At 38.6% G+C, this 17,479-nt stretch overlaps 1 protein-coding gene across 1 annotated transcript in view; it reads right to left on the reverse strand.

Annotated features, from left to right (window-relative positions):
• Nucleotides 1-971: 971 nt before the first annotated feature.
• creb3l2 (cAMP responsive element binding protein 3-like 2) overlaps nucleotides 972-17,479 on the reverse strand; it is a 34,642-nt gene continuing 18,134 nt past the window's right edge. Inside the window, exons 2-12 of the mRNA XM_074698729.1 lie at nucleotides 9,801-10,044; nucleotides 8,342-8,559; nucleotides 8,146-8,224; nucleotides 7,838-8,040; nucleotides 7,611-7,757; nucleotides 7,458-7,516; nucleotides 6,899-6,967; nucleotides 5,997-6,096; nucleotides 5,708-5,837; nucleotides 3,577-3,811; nucleotides 972-3,420 (exon numbers count right to left, since the gene is read on the reverse strand). Coding sequence (XP_074554830.1) covers nucleotides 3,345-3,420; nucleotides 3,577-3,811; nucleotides 5,708-5,837; nucleotides 5,997-6,096; nucleotides 6,899-6,967; nucleotides 7,458-7,516; nucleotides 7,611-7,757; nucleotides 7,838-8,040; nucleotides 8,146-8,224; nucleotides 8,342-8,559; nucleotides 9,801-10,044 — 1,560 coding nt within the window. The 3' untranslated portion in view covers nucleotides 972-3,344. The remainder of the gene's footprint in view (nucleotides 3,421-3,576; nucleotides 3,812-5,707; nucleotides 5,838-5,996; nucleotides 6,097-6,898; nucleotides 6,968-7,457; nucleotides 7,517-7,610; nucleotides 7,758-7,837; nucleotides 8,041-8,145; nucleotides 8,225-8,341; nucleotides 8,560-9,800; nucleotides 10,045-17,479) is intronic.

Here is a 17,479-nt window from a genome sequence, read left to right on the forward strand (position 1 = left end):
GATGAAAGGACGATCCTTTACGTCTGACATGACCTGAAAACTGCTGCAATCCTGAACCACAGAGTGAAATCAGATCTTTGATCTATTTATTTATTTATCTGGTGTCTACAGAAAGTCTGAGCTGTTATTTGCTCTGGTACAGCTTCACTGTACTGGAAGTCTTTGTCGAGTTCGTATGAAACTGGACTCTCAGGGACTGCGTATTGTCTCGGGACTGTCAGGGCGATTCGCAGCACTTATTAAGAGGCGCTGCTGCTGATCTATTTTGGGATCCTTGTCATGACGGAGGAGATAGAAGCTCCTCTGAAGACCTCGACATGAGGCTCCTTCCTGCTCTAATAGAGTTTGGGCCTAACTTCGTTTAAAGTTTAAACACAGCAGGCTTTGAAGCTGAATTAGGACAATAAGTTTGAGCACTCAAGCTTTTATGTTTAATTTATAACATAACCATTTCCCTTTTCTTCATCCAACCAGTCCTCTTTTGGTATTTTGTATCAGAGGCTACGTTTACTCTGAGTATTAAGCTCATACCGAACATGTAATCCTTTGATTTAGCTTAAAGTGACCAAAAATGGATATTTGAGGCTTCAGCTGCAGAGGGAGGGTTTAAAGAAGCGTTATCTAAAAAAAAAGCAGAACAGTGGAGCAGATTATATTTACGTTTTGGATCTTGTGGAGAGTAAAGTTGCATTAAAGATTCTGATTTTTATGCATTTACCGTTTCTTTAAGACACTTAAAATCCTTCCTTGTCTGTTTAAGGCCAACTGATGATGTCACAAATTGATAAAATCTTGTGTAAATCTCGTTAAAATCTCATGCGACTATTGAAACAATCCATATTATCAGCTCTCGTCCAATCACATCGCTCAGCTGCTGTATGATGCAATAAATCAACACGTAGTCACAGATGTTATGCTTTTACTAAGGAAAATACTTTATTTATTTGAAAGTAAAAGACAAAAAGCCTAAGTCAGGGTGGCTTTACAAAGAAGGGACATAGAAATGAAATCTGGTTCAGAAAATAAACCCTCTCCTACTTCACTGGCGACCAGTTTTGGTCACAACTAGAAGAGAAAAACATAAAAATAAGTATTCTTTGCGTTCTCTACGTAAAGACTCAACAGAAAGGAATGTAGGTTTCGCTAACTATGAGCTTTGAGCAACTTAAAATAAACCTTTGAGGATTTGCTGCTGGTCTATAAAGCTTAAAATATGAGACCCAGATAAACTAATGTTGAACGACAGTCTCTAAAGAAATATTCAGCTGACAGGTTTTGAACATTTTCTCACAAATCTTGGCTTAGCAGTCTTCCACTTTAACGATGGCTGTTACTCAAAACTATCTGAATAAATATCTTCAGCATCAAAGTGAATTTGAATCAAACGGGATGTTTCTGAAATGAAATGAAAGCGATCCAACGGCACGGCTCCCAAAGTACTGAATCAATGATTGGTTTTTCCAGACACATTTAGACTTCTTCACTTATTAACAACTTATATTTACAAAAATAGATACTTTTTCATTTCTAGGAAAAGAAATGTTTTTGGCAAAGGCTGAGAGAGAAAGCAGAGAAAGGATCTTTGAGCCGACAGCGCAAACGTGTTTAAGGCAGAAGCATAAATAAAAGTCAGTGCAGGAAGTTTACGTGAAATATTTACAAAGACAGAGTTCGACTTTCTGGGGGGTTGGGAGCTGAATGAGAAGATTGATACCACTTCAAGGCCTGTAGGCTAATCTGCTACTAGCAAACCGTTAGCATAGCTAGCCTAGCTAAGCTTTATTTACAGTTCAGAAACAAGCTACCTCAGCTCTGTCTATGTACATTGTCATCGATCTTAAAGTTTGAAGTGATAGCAGAAATCTTACTTTAAGACAGAGCCATGCTAGCTTGTTTGAACATGCTAGCATGGCTAACAGCAAACTGAACAAACAGGGCTAATATGTTTGCTTACTTTTTGCGAAGAATTAGGAAAGAAAATTTCATATACCTTTTCTTGGAGGCTAGTTACAAAGCTGCGAGCCGGCAATTAGCTAGCCTAGCTAGGTCAAACTTAGAGCAAGGAGCTGAAGCTAGCATAGCTCTGTTAGAGTTGTCACATAGGTCAACCAGAACCTCACAATAAGCATGTTTCTTATTGCTTAATTGATGAATTTTAGACACGCTAAACGGTGACCTTCTGCTTTTGGACGTAGCTTAGCGGCTAAAGCGCTACCATACACAGAAGCTACAATCCTTGAGGTGCTTGTAAGTATTTCCCATTCTCTTCTCTTTATGTGTATTTCTGCTTTGCTGTGCTGTCCTATAAAAACAAAAATGCTGAAAAATAACTCTAGAAGGAGCCAAGCTAGCTTGTTTGACCAAGATGCTAGCAGCTTGAACATAAATTGTAAGCAGATCATTCTCATTTGACTTTCAACAGTTAAGTTTCTAGAAAAGTTCTTTAGGTAACGCTACAGGAGAAATTTGTTGTGTGGTTGAAACAACTTAAAACTGTAGCCCTTAGCATTAGCATTTAAGGCCAAATTAAAACTTTAGCGTAAGTTTCAGATATTGATGCTTGCCTTGAACACAGCGACCATCTAAGAGACAAAATAAAAGAAGAGGCGTAGCTTGCAGGGTCCTAGAGAGATTCTTTTAAATAAAGTCCCATTTTTGTTATTTGAGGATGTAAAAGTTTTCTTTCAGTCAATATTTGTTGTGAAAAATCACAGATCTGTGTTAGCAAAGCAAATATGATTTAAATGAATCAAGGTATTGTCAGAAATTCGTGCAGGAACCCCAAAGCTATCCCTCAAATAAAGAGAAAATGTACAACATATAAAAGAGTACGACAAAATAAAAATACAATATGAACATAAAAGAATATCAAAATGGCATGTATGCATCTCAGGAATGAAATAAAAACATTTAACATTAAAAGAAATATAAACTACAAAGAGCAATATTTTTATGAAAAACAAAAAAAGTTTCTATAAATACAAAGGATCTCTGTCAGTGTCCTGTGAAAAGCCTCACATGTCAATTTAATTTAGTTTCCATTGGAATAAATGCTACGCTACATTTTTAACTCGGTGTTTGCTATCTGTTCTCGTAGCAGTCGATCAGCACGACAGATACAAGCGGGAATGTGACTCGTGTAAAAACTACTCAGTGCAACTTTACTTCAGGATGGAGGCAGCCAGTGCCTCTTCGATATGATGAATGACACGCTGAATTTCTACCGTTACAGTGTATCTGATTACGCTGAGATGGCCAGCAGAGGGCGCTACTGTATGAGGTTTACTCCAGGACACTGAACCATGCTCCAGAGAGGAGAGGGGAGGCGGGGGGGGGGGGTGACCTCAGGAGGTCTCGTTGACCGTTCGCTCCAGCTCTATCACTTTACTCCGGCTCTCATTCGCCCTCTGCTCCAGAGACCTGAAAACAGACGACAGGGTCAGACCACGAGACGCGACAAAGCTTCAAAACGTGTTGAGGAATCACAGTGTTAGAAAAGTTACACCAGATTTCAGCGAGATCAAAGTGAGACTTGCTCAATTAATGACATCACTAGTTGGTGTAGCATCTCTGTACCTGTGCATATCCAGCAGCAGGTTTTTCGATGTCTGTGTATCGTTGTTTTTACTCCTGTAAGGCGGATGTGTTTCCACTCTGTCGGGCTCCGCCGACAACTTCTGTTGCTCTGAGCGACGCCATGCTGCCATGACGACTGCTGGCGTGTCCTCCCATTGGTCGGGATATTCCCCGCCCAGGCCGAGGAGGTGAGGCTGCTCGTCCTCAAAGGTCGAGAGCAAATTTCTGGATTTGACTAAAAAATAAAAACAAAGAGAGCAGCTGAAAGTTTCATCCTCAACTGACACAAAGGCGCTTCATCTCTGTAGCATCGCGTGTTTCCAGCTGCTCTTAGTAAACACAGTTCAGACAGTCTATTCAAATGTGTGTGTGTGTGTGTGTGTGTGTGTGTGTGTAGGCAGGATATGGACGGAAACTGAATTTGATTGTTAGGAAAATTATATCTTGCCTCAATTACTAATTTGTGTGTGTGTGTGTGTGAGTGGGAGGTAACACAGGAGGCCGTGCTGAAAGGTCAGCTCTTATTATCAGTCTGTGAAGCTGTGATTGGAGATCCAACCTGTGACCTCTTCAGTTTTACAGCAGAGAGATAATCGTTCATAATTACAGAGTAAACAGGTCAGACTGTATTAAAGGGACGATCGCTGCCATGAATATTTATAAAAACTACAAACTCTGGGCTTCTGGGGCAGATTACTGTCAGGGAGATACAATTTAGAAGTGCTTTAAGTAAAATTAATACTTTTTTTAAAGATTCAAAGATCAAACGTGAAGTTGAAGTGTTGAATTTTAATACTACACTGCAAAAAATGAAATCTTATCAAATGTTTTTAGAAAATGTCTTTTTAGACTTAATATGAGCCACATTCATCAAAACAATCCAGAAAAAATGTCTTATTTCAAGTTATTTAAAGACAAAAAATGAGGTCTGAATCGCTTGTGTTAATTAATTTTGCAAATTTTCTTGTTAAAAGCAATCCAGTTCTCTTTTTTATCTTTAAATAACTTAAAACAAGACATTTTTCTGGACTTGTCAGTTGAATGTGGCTCATATCAAGTATAATAAGGAAATTTTTACTGAAAATTAGACAAAAACATTAGATAAGATTTGTTTTTTTTTTACAGTGTAAGTGTGAGAAAAGTTTAAAATTGTGAAAATTCAGCGACACTTTCTCAAATCATGACACCACCAGTTGTTGAATCTCCTTAAAAAACCAAAGGTATCATTTTAAAAAAAGTGACACAACTTAAAGAGAGGCTTGATGTTTCTTAAAGAGACAGTAGCTAATAAAAGGGTTTCAAAGACACCAACTGAGGATAAGTAAATCACTTTTATATATGTTATGGTTTTTTTTTTGCATATTTGTTATATATATATAAATATATATATATATATATATATATATATAATTTTTGTTAACTTTTTATGTTGAAATGCAGAGTCAGCATTCCAACATATTGTTCTCCTGTGACTTTATTCTTCTTCTTATTCTTCCGTACGTTTTTGGGTTCGTTATAAATTATTCAAATGTTGTTGTTTTTTTAGGTTTCAAACTAATATTTTTCTGCGCATTTTTCCTTTGCTTTTAAAGTGACATAATGTGATTTGAATACTTTCATTTATTTGTCTTTATATTTATATTTATACTTCTATTAGCCTTTTATTTTAAGGCTTTATTCTTTGATTAATATCACTTCATAAAGCTAATTTCTTTCTTTCTTTCTTTCTTCATTTACTTATTTATTTATCTATTAAGGATTTTTTTTCTTTATATTTCTTTTTTATTAGGCTTTTCTTTTGTGGATTCTTATATAATTTATTTATTAATTCATTTTTATTTAATCTTTCATAGATTCTTATATATTATTTGTTTATTTATTCATTTATTATTTCATAGATTCATAAATAGTCTATTTATGAATTCATTTATTCATTTATTTTTGTAATTTGGCACTCTCACTACTCCATAGAAGCTATCAGAGGGACAGTCTAAACCATGAAACAAATCATTATACCCCCTCTTTAAACTGTGGTGATGGTAGAAGGTTTCTTTAATCTGTGTAAGCTACGTCAGACATGTTTTTCTGTGTTTGTAGAGTTTGTATTCAGAGCAGAGGTGAGTTAAATTACCTGTGGCTGCGTACGACTCTTTGACTCCCAGCTGTTTGGCTGTGAGGCCGGTTTCTGTGACGGTGGAGCCGGGGGTCAAACTGCTCGGGTAGAAACTCCCCAAAAACAGAGCGAAACACAACACGACCACCTGCAGAGACAGAGACACAGAGACACGGAGAGGGTAAATAAATTATGAATCATTGCTAAGCAGCTAATGAATGATGGAAGCAGATGTTTCCTATTCAATATTTAAATCAATCATCACACACACACACACACACACACACACACTGAACACCCACTGTACCATTAAGCATGAGGAGGTCTGGGTACCAGCCACTCTGCAGGATTTGGGGACTTTGCCGGCGACCAACGCCTGCAGAGACTGCAGCTGCTGCAGCAGAGACCTGTAGATTAACACACACACACACAAAGATTAGACACACAAGAAGAAAACACAAGAGCCAAACTTGAAAGGAGAAATAACAGAGAGACACGGAAAATGACTCATTTCACTTTCAGCGACAGTGAAGCCACTGAGCGGAAAACAACACCTGGAACAGCTGTGCTCCGGTCACATTTAACACAGTTCACTCAAAGGTTCAATCAAACACACACACACACACACACACACACACACACACTGATCATCCAGGCATAAGCAGAGCAAACATCACAGTCCAGCTGAATCGCCTCCTGAATGTGCACGGCTGCAAACAGCGTCTGAGGGAGCGTTTGATTCGCTGCACCTTCAAACTTCAGCTTTAACTGACGCTGATTTCCAATTTCTGTTTCTCTTTATCACAAATTTAACACTCGGGCGCTTCACAGGACACTTCTCTGCTCTGAATCATCCTCTCTTTCATTTCCTGGTGTTTGTTTTCCTGGTCTGAAATCACTTTGACTGACAGGCCGTCAAAATAAAGCTCGCTAACTGACAGCTGACTCATCAGCTCTTTTCTTCACGCCGTTAAAAATAATTAAGGCAACAATAGTTGTGTTTTAAAGACTGTGTGTGGGGGGAACCTGTAGAAAATTACCACACAAAAACACAATAAATGAACCCAGGAGGAACTGATTTAATTCTTTCTTTATTCCATAATTAGCTGAGATGAAAAAGGTGAAATGCTCCTTTAATTTAAGATTATAAAAGGTGAAAAAAGTTTTTTTTTCTTTTTTTCACTAATGTTAGATTTAAAATGTTCTTACTTATTGTTGCACTCCAGGGTTTCCACTTTCCTGCGCAGCTCGTGGTTTTCGTTGGAGCATGTCTCCACCCTGTGGTCAGAGGGGAGTACTGCAGGGTCAGTCACACTGATAAAACATTCATTCTCCTTTTCTGCACATTTTTCTCCCAAATTATGAGTTTTTTAAATGCATTTGCTTACAAAAAAAAAAAAAAATAAAACATTTAAAAAGTCTTCTTTCAAATATTTTATTCTGAGCAGGACACTTAAAAGATTTTTGTTGTAATAAAACATCTTGAACTTCTTGCGCCACTTTTTTTTTGTGACGACAGATGAAAATTAGCGGTTGGAGAAATGGAGTTCCCATGTTTTAATTTCTTTCTTGTTTAAATGATTTAATGTCATTGCACACTCTTCTTAAATAAATCAAATCACATGCGTCAGAGAAACAGCTCCAATGTCGTAACAGGGATTTTAATAATTTAATTTGATAATTTATCGTGTGAAGAAAGATTTTTAGAGGGTTGTTTTCCAAACTCTCTTTCTTGTATCATTAAAAAAAAGAAGAGAAGACAACTCACTTCTTCTCCAGAGTGTCCATGTACTCTTTCTTCTTCCTGCGACTCTCCTGAGCTGAAATCTAAAACGAAAACAGGAAAATGAAATTTAAAAATCAGAGAAAAAGATGCTCCAAAGTTGGCTCTACGTTAAATTTTTTGGATTAGGACACTAACCTTGTTTTTAATCTTTCTGCGGATCTTCTTCAGCGCCTTCTCCTCGGCTTTGGTGAGCGGCAGTTTGGTGGGGACGGGGTAACCTTCAGCCACCAGTGTGCGGCGCTCTTCCTCTGTCAGCATCAGCGGTCCCGACCCCTGCAGCTTCTGAAAAGACGGCACAAAAATGTTTGAGGTTTAATCTTAAATACATCACAGAAGACGACAAATTCTGGGTTTTTACTCACATGAGGAGCGGTGAGCAGGGGGGAGTTGGAGAGGCAGGACGCCGCCCGAGGCGACACCTTCAGGCTGGGCTGGGACGGGGCCGGGCTGGTGGGGGAGGTGGGGCAGGAGAGTCCGGGTGGGGCGTGAACGGGGCTCTGGCTCCCCTCTGAGTCACTGCCGTGGGAGCTGGGGGGAGTGGGAGGCATCTGCAGAGGCTCCAGACCTGAACAGAGAGGTTAAGGAGTTACAGCTAACAGCCAGCAGGGGGCCTCGTTGCATCAGATTAACTAACACACAACGACAGGCAGAGGAGAGTCTGGATTCTGACCTTTGGGGGACAGATTGAGAAACTGGTCGACTTCATGAGGTTCAAGTTTAATCTGAGGGATGATGTTCTCTTCTTTAATCTGTAAGAAAAAGAATCATCACAGAGTTACAGACGGTTAAACTCAGAATTAAAGGGCTAGTATCTTGTTTTTTTTATGTTTGGGTTTTTTAAAGAGTATTTCGAGTTGTTAATTCACCTTGATGCCTTTGCCCTGGGTCTTACTCTCCGCTGTGGGTTGGGTCGGGGTGGTGGCAGCAGGAGCAGCAGGGGCCACAGAAGGGCCCTCAGGTGTTGGAGCCCCTGCTGAGGTTAGGGAGAGGGAGAGGGTGGGGAGTAGGGTGGGGCTCTCACACAGGAGGCTGTCGATGGTCTCGTCCTGCTCCATCGGCCACTCGGTGGAGTCCCCGTCGGACTCTGCAGCACAGGACGAAACAAACAAACGGCTTGAATTCAAAACTTTTCACCACAAACAACAAAACTGTGATTCAGAGAGACCGGGTTCTACTGGAGGACAGGGTTTGGTTGGTTTCCAGTTTTGCCAGTCCAGTGAGGTCTTTAAGATCAAACCAGTTTGATTTAACGCAAACCAGTTGAACCAGCATTAGCGTTAATGTTGAATTCTGACAGATTGGAATCAGCCGTTATTGTGCTAAATCTATTTCCTGTTAAAGTCAGAAGCGTTAAGACCAGAAAAGTGGAGTTTAAAAATGCTGAATGGCAAAATTTCTTCGAATTGAGGTGGAAAAGCACTTCAGAGATGCATTAGGGCCTGTGTCCACCAACAGCATTTTTATTGGCAGTAAACACAACAAAAGAAATTCTACGTTATCATCTGGAAAAATCCCAAGCGCAGAAATGCTCCCATTGTCAGCTGTTTTTTTAAAGGTTTACTCTAACAGCACTAATTTTTGGAAGTTAATCAGTTTTTGTACATTTCTTTCACCGACGAATCAAAACCTTGAAGGGACGGGGCTTCTGATGTCAACTTTTTGACAATAACAGCAGGGGACTGTAATGACAAGAGGAACCACCCATAAAACGTTTTGTTTTGGGAAGGAAATTCCAGGTGGAGTTAAGAAAGGCTAGGATAATGAAGTTTAGGGCACTATTAGTGGACACAGGCCCTAACTGCCACCAGGTAGAGTTGATAAACTACATTCAAAACAAGACAGAATTCAATTTCAGGTCAAAGACAGCTACAACTAAGAAACACAACGCAAAAAAGATCAATATTTTAATTTCCGTTCACTTCCTCAAATATGACGTCATGCGCGCTACTACAGCAAACAAAGCGGACAGTGGACACAGGCCCTTACTACCACTAAGTGGAGTCAAACTAGAGCAGTCTTATTGATGGCACCAAATTTACTGATAAGTATCGCTCAATAAGTCAAGTTAGCAAGATTTAGAGAAACTTTTAGCTTTATGTTGGTCTGTATTTAAAAGTTTGAAGTGTTTTCTCCAAACCATCCCAATTTCATGGTTTAAAAAAACAACCGTTAATTCATCATAATCTGGTAACTCGGTGTTTCCCCTGTCTAGAGCACTCGTAGATCATTTTCAGACTTTTATTTAACACCAATTTGTAATTTGTTAGCTGTGCTTGAATGGAGGAAAAGTTTGTTTTAACTTTGATGATATAGTTACGATCTCACCTGCTTCGCTGCAGTGCTCTCCGGTCAGGTGCGACAGCGGCGACTGTGGCCGGCTGTCCCCGCACAGCGAGTAGCTGTGCTCAGCTGTGATGTGAGGGGGGAGAGGAGACGATGGAGACAGGTCTCCCCCGTCCTCCCCCTCCATGTTCTCCGCGCCGCCTCTGACTCCGGACAGGAAGGGGTCGCTCAGCAGCTGGCCCAGCAAAGCATCCTGGGAGAGGTCGTCGAGGAGCTCTGAGAAGTGCTGCAAAAGATACGAGAACACTGTGAATATAATTTAAATAGAAGTTTAAAACATTGATTAAAACTAAAGAGGAGACAGACGGGTGGTTATACAACGCCACAAAGAGTCTGCTACAGCCGGTCTGTAATTAGAGGCTGCTGAATGTTTTATTGCCACCTTTCCTTGAAGTTCCCTCCCTCAGGGGGAAATAAAGAAGCAATTAAAAGTCTGTAAAATCGTCTTTCACTGAAAACAAATCAGACCCAAATCATCCCCTCCCCCAGTTTCTCTTTCTGTGATCATCAGAGTCGTGATCCATCCCTAATCTCCTCTGTCATCCCCTCGTCGTGTCTCCTCCTCCTCCTGCATTCTTCTTTCCTTTCCTTCAATCTTTCCTTCAATCTCTCAACAAGGTGGCTGCACGCGTTAAGATCTGCCTCCATGGTCAGGTGTTGTGACGAGCGTAAACAAAGGGCAGTCAAAGCAAAGGCTCTGTGGTGATGTGATGATAACATACTGACACATATCAGCGGTGCGAGGGAAGCAAAACAACACCTGGACGACCTGGAACAAGGGAACGAATCAATTCAGAGGAGAAACTGATCAATTCATTTTTGTTTTATTTTCATGTAAAAGATGAGATTTTATACTTTAAAGCTCCTATGAGACGTTTTACGAAGGTCATGAAACAGTTTGAAAATGAACTCTCTTAAAGAACACCGTTAGCGAAAACTTTAGCTAGTTAGCGTGCTGTCAAAACCACCTATTTTTTACACTTTCCTTGCAAAGAATTGACAGTATATAATATGTTTGACCACTGAAAGACAGACTTTTTGCCAGAAAACACTGTGCAGCAAAGACATGACAAGTACCCCCTTTGTCCACAGGGGGCGCCAAACTCAACACAAACTGAAAGTTCTTTGTATGAACTTTAAAACTTATGTAAAAAGTTGACTTCTGGCCCTAAAAGGTGTCCAAATTGAAATATTTCAATATTTAATTTAATTTATATCTGCCACAGTAAGAGTTTTAGAAAAGTGCAGACTTGAAATATCGCAAATATTTTTTACAAAATTTAAACAATGCTAAAATAGTAAGGTTGAGAGTAGTACGAGCATACATTTCCTGATTGTTGCATCAAAAATTTTATTGATAAATTTTACTTTAATAATAAGATATTTTGGTATTCTAATATCTCAAAGCTAGTCTTGCTACATGCTCACAAGCATCTTTTTCCTCCTAGTAAAACACCATCCTGGACTCTAGTTTGTCATATTTCATTTTTCCACTTCAAAACAATAAGAATCAAACATTTTGGGATCTTAATTTGTCAGTTTTTGTCCATGTTTCTGTTATTTCAAAAACTCATCCACTATAAATTATGCTCCAAAAAAAGTATTTTTCCACTTTAAAGTATGATGTGGTTTAAATAAACATGTTTTCCTCACAGTCAGGCTATAAAAAGATAAATTTAGAACAACAAATGTGTGAAATTCACATAAACACATTAAATTTAATCCAGTCCTGTCCTCACTTGAACTCAACGCCCCTAAAAGGACGTCACAATATTCTGATGCAACTTTAAATTCTAAAGTTCCGTCCAATAGAATTTGAGCTGGAACACTCAGCTCAGCCAATCAGAAAGGAAGAATCCTTTTATTGTAAGTGTTCTGTGAACAGTGGCATTCCGGAATCTTCACTCAGAAAGAGAAAGAAAACGGAACATTTCAACGATTCTGTTCAGTTCTTTCAAATTAAAGATGAACAACAGACGAATGGTCGGAGTGAGGGCGAAAACAAGATGGAGGAAACAGACGGAGGGAGCACGGCCCAACGCCAAGCATGTGGCTTCAATTACAGAGCAGAGGGAGAAAGAAGACTTCCCGACTTTCCTCTCACACACACACACACACACACACACACACACACACACACACACACACACACACACACACAGTGGAATGACCTCCTCACTCCATAAACACAACGCACACTCCTGCCACCGTATGCTGCCCTAAAAGGCCGGTTTCTGGCCTCTTTTAATGTGTGTGTGTGTGTGTGTGTGTGTGTGTGTGTAATGCAAACACCGACAGCATGCTGTGAATTTATTCAAGGGGGAAAGACAAATATTTACACATTTACCCAAGAATGGGTCCATTTCCATCTTTTACAGACATTAACGTGACCGAGTCATGACATGTATGAAAGTGTGTGTACAGTGTGTGTGTCTAATCACCTGATATGTGTGTGTGCAGGTGATAAACTCCATCACATTATGTGCAAACATTTTAAGTACAACACCTTAATCTAGCCTTTCCTACATACACCAAACAGCTGATTTACAGCAAACTACAGGACGTTAGCTCGGTTAAATAGTCGTATCAAATCTTTGATTATCTGATATTGTTTCAATACCAGCTGCTTTCAAATGAAAACAAAACAGTGAAACAGAAATACAACATCATTCCATACTTTGTTTTTACTGCCTGTCTTAAAATCAGGACTAGATTGTAGCTAAAGCTTGTATGCTAGCTAAGTGAACATGCTAACATCTGCAAGTTTCATGACACCACTTGCAGAGACATCCTAGTAGCAAAATGAAATGTTTTTTCAAAGTTTTCAGGAGTTAAATTTGACGGACAAGTTACAACTGTAGGAAAACTAGGTAGCCAACAAGCTAACATTAGCAAGTTTGAAAAAAGCAAAGAAATTTCAGTGTAAGGATGGAGTTTGACTATTGTTTACCTGTTTCACTGCTTTGTTGTCATTAGCTCCACTTGCTCTTTTGCTCACGCTAGCTTTTGGTTTCACACAGTAATAGCTTTCCTGTAAGCTAGCATTAGCAACTTCCACAAAAATGCCTTGCTATTTGTTGTCTTCTTGGAAAGATTATGTGTTTAGCAAAGGTTGTTAAGCATATATTTTGACTAAAAATAATAACACATTTTTTTTCGTTGTTACTGGAGCTAACACCTGGTTACCTCAGCAGCTGGTGAGCTAGCCAGCTAGATATTCAAGCATTAGCTTGGCAAATTAAATGGCTAACTGACATATTCTTGCACACAGATGAGTAAAAAGAGTGACGGTTGTTAAATTTGGGTGTTTTTAGATCGCTAACTTTGTTTTACACAAATAGTAATGTTCTTTAGCATCCCAACTGGGCTAAAACTCATATTTTGATTATCTGGAAACAGATTTGACCCAACTTGCAGATCAGTTTCTTCCATGTAAGCCATTCCCTGGGGTTCAAAATGTAAGCCAAGAGCTGATTCGCATGAATTTACAAGCTAAGAAATTCATGTTAGTCCATGTAACAAGTTCCAGGATCTTTTACAGAGTCTGACAAATACTTAGAAATGATCAAACGTAAGAAAAAGCAAATCAACAAGGTGGATTCAGACAGAATTTCTGTTATAAAAGCAGAGAAACCATCATGCTGGTGAAAGAAAAGAGGGTGTGGGCTTTGGGAGGAGTAATTACACACTGAACCCATAATTTAGAGAAAAACTGAGGCAGGTTTTGGTTTAAGTGACCTTTCACATCGCCTGTTTCTCTCTTTGGCTGACTTGTGCTCCTTTCTAGTGCAGAAAAGCTCTTAGTCATCTGAAATCTGAACAGAAATAAACAAATAACCCACCCAGGATGAGAATGCAGAGAGGAAATAAAAAGAAAGCTGGAGGGGTTTAAAGTCTGCCTTCATGAAAACACAACCACACCAAAGACGCAGAGTAAGGCTTTAAGTGCTCTGTCATTTCTGCTGCAGGGGTGTGTGGTTGTGTGTGTGTGTGAGTGTGTGTGGAAGGAAGAAATGCGATGCAGGGCAGTGGACCAGGCTGCAGGATCGCTCACAGGCCTGGTGTAAGTCATCACACTACAGGAACCTCTTTGTCTCCGCAGGCCCAACAGAGAGGTGTTATTTCGGGCCAACCGTAACTCGACACTCTCCAGCTGGGACACAGGACCTGGAGCCTTAATGGGAAAACTGGGGGTTTACATAGGAACCAGGGTGAGAATCAGGGGGTCACTCAGTTCTCTGAAGGAGCCGTGGTGATAACAAAGAAGCCGTTCATGTATTTTCCTGAACAGCCTGAAATCATCGACACAAGCAGGGAACATCGCTGAGACACAGATCCTAATCTTTTAATGAAGAAACGATAGCGTCTGCAGATGAAGGCAGGAATACGAAGAGATTAAATCTCTCAAGTTCATGTGAAACTTCAGCGCTGTACAAAGAAATCCCGTGTCATCCGGAAGAAGTTTTAATACGCCTGACCGTGATCAAATCAGAGAAACGCTGATGAAACGAAGAGTTTAAAATAGGTCAGTGAAGTCTTTGAACAATCAGAGGCAACTTCTGACTTTGGAAAATTGTGGAATGGTGTTGAAATTAAAAGGCTAATGCTATGCTAATAGTTATGGGGAAATGCAAAAACAACTGTGGGAAAAATTCAAATGCTAATGTTTTGGTTTCTAAAATAAAGTAGCTAACAAATCAGAAAGGTGAGTATTCCGATTTGATGTCATTCTGAAGCCAGCATCTAGTGGTCACTTAAGGAACTGCAGTTTTCAGCACTTCCACTTGGTTCAAACTGAACTACAGACTACATGAGCAATATTTATCAAATGCAAAATTTTTGACTAGCTTAGCATGCTAACACTTGGTAATTAGCAAAGAGCTCAAAGTAGAGCTGGATAACACACATTTTGTTAGCTTAGAAAGTAATTAACTTAAAAATAAGAGTTTTTAAAACTTTAGCTACAAATATGAAAATGTTTTGAAGCAGATTAAAAAGTATTATACATTTATTCTAAAGGTGACATAAAATTGTATTTTTTTTCCCCATTGCGACACTTCGTCAAACATTTCCCGCCAAAATAAAAGACGTTAAGTGAGATTCTTCTGCTAGTTACAACAAAAATATATGTACACATTTTGCAAAATTGGTGGTTCTTTCATATTTTAATTCTAGAAATTTCCAATTTTATACCTCAAGAGTAGGGCTGAACAATTTTAGAAGATGATCTAATTGCCATTTTTGAGGACTAATATTGCGAGTGCGATTTAGCATGCAATTTATATATATATTTTTTATTTATTTATTTATTTAATTTAATTAAATTAAATTAAATTAAATTAAATTAAATTAAATTAAATTAAATTAATTAATTAATTAATTAATTAATTAATTAATGTTTTTATTTATTTATTTTTATTTATTTATTTATTAATTTAAAAAAAATTTTCTCTTTTTTTTTTTGGGGGGGGGGGGGTATCTTTTGCATTATTTACTAAAAAAACAATTAATAAATCATTCTATATTATTCTATAGTATGAAGGCCAGGCCTACATGTTATGATGAAATGAAACAGATTGAAGCATGAATTGATACAAATAATATTTCTTTATTTAACTTTCACGATTACAGAAGAATATTGACTGATCGATTTAACTATCAGCCTTGTAGACGTGTAATATTTTTGCCAGAAAAAACAGCATTTTGAGTTTTGCTGCTTTTAAGGAAGAAGGAGCACAAGTTACTTTATCCCCTCCAGGTCTGAAACTTTTTTTTAATTTAATTTTTTTAATTCCAGACTGCGATTTGGAAATTGCACTCTGTTATATTGCAATGTTGGTTTAAATTTGATTAATTGTTCAGCCCTACTTTAGGCTAGGTTAAAATTTCAAATAAACTACTTTCTACCTTTAGGAAGAAATATTTTATTCCTTGCGTAACTTTCTATGTCGATAAAGATTACTCAAAACGCTAGATTTACTCATAAATACCTTCCCCCAAAGTATGGGACAATGTCATCAGCGTATCGAGTGATTTGCTCAGTGTTTTAAAGGTAATAGGGATCACTTAGAGGACACTTTGGCAGCATGTTTTCTTTAATCTGTAGTAACAGAGATAACTAGCAGTTACTAGGCTAAGTGGGAAGTGATAAGAGCTGACAGTAAAATCCTCGACAGCTGTGTTGGTCACTAGTTAGCAGCTAAATTGGTGGGAGTGGGAGAGGAGAGGAAGGAATGTCCTCTGGGCTCTGTAATTGTCCTGTGAGGTGGGATGTGTGTCTGTTTTAACCCTCAATGATCGGGGCTTCAGCTCTGCATGGAGGGGGGTGGAAAGTTTGATGATGTAACACCGTCCTCCCCTGAAAAGCAAAACCAGATGTGAAAGAGTACACCGGAAAAAAAACCTGACACACACATGGGCCCAAGGGTCATCTCCCTTCTGTGTGTGTACTAACGTGTGTGTACTTTGACCTGGACTCATCTGTGCATACTTTACCTGATGATACAGCCTGATGTCATGATTCAACACACATAGGAATTTATTTCAGGATTTATTTTTAACAAACTCTCACGATGTAATAACCTAGGAGCTCAATCTAAGTCTTTTATTTACATTTACTGCGGTGTTTCAATCTGACTCCAGGTTTTTTATCATCTGTTTACATAAAAGCCTTATCTCTACTTTTGTCCTATTTAACTTTTTATTTATTTACAACTCAAAGTTCTTTCAACTAATGTTCTAAACTTTACTCTAAATTTGAAAACTCATATTTTTCGTCTTTGTTTGTGTCTGTTTTTCTCTCTGTGAAGCAGTTTCTATAAAAGGTGTTATCCAAAGAGAAACGAAGCGAAGGTTATAAAGTTGTAGCGTCTTCTTCACCATCATAAATTACTCACACGTGACACTTAATCACTTGATAACGAGTGTTAAAGTTTAAAGTCGTATCTGGACATTTATCAGCAGTTTAATTGCTCTGTGTATGCGTTGCCAGCAAAATTGTTTATTCAAGTATGTGAGAGGAAGAGCTCTGGCTTCGAAGAGTTAATGTTTGGCCTTTTTCAAAATGCTGCTTTGAACGGCTCGTTCAAAAAGTCAAACGAGAGTTAAGCGAGAAGGATGTGAGATCTGATCAATTTGTGATGTCACTGATTGTTAAATATTACACGTACAGTTTAATTTTGAGTATTCTTGGTGCTAACTTACCAAAACATAGAGCTATATTTCATAGTTTTGTGTTTTAAGTAGTAAAACATCGGTTCACTTATTGATGCTGACTTTGTGGTATGGCAACAGTGGAGGAGGCTGCTGGAGAAATGGTAATCAAGAGGAAGGACAGCCCTGAAATAGTGTTTCAAAACAGAATGCTTTTGTTTACGTTATCACTTAACTTATGTAAAGAGGTAGAATGAACTTTTTCTATTTTTTATTTGAAAAACAAAGATGACAAAATGTTGATGTCAATTCTGAACATGACATTTTAGGCATTTCTCAAACTATGACATCACCAGTTTGGGGGAATGTATCATTCCCGACTCTGGAACACATAGACAGAATGCTTGGAGGATTCCGGAATGCTGAGTTCCAGAAGGCGTTAAAGGTTCTTAAAGAAACAGTAGCAGAAATAAGATTTTTTGAAGACATCAGCCTGGGGTAAGTGCAGA

This window comes from Halichoeres trimaculatus, unplaced genomic scaffold (assembly GCF_033239565.1).
Source record: "Halichoeres trimaculatus isolate MK-OKI-2021-1 unplaced genomic scaffold, fHalTri1.1 fHalTri1_scaffold_21, whole genome shotgun sequence".
NCBI classification, from domain to species: Eukaryota; Metazoa; Chordata; class Actinopteri; order Labriformes; family Labridae; genus Halichoeres; species Halichoeres trimaculatus.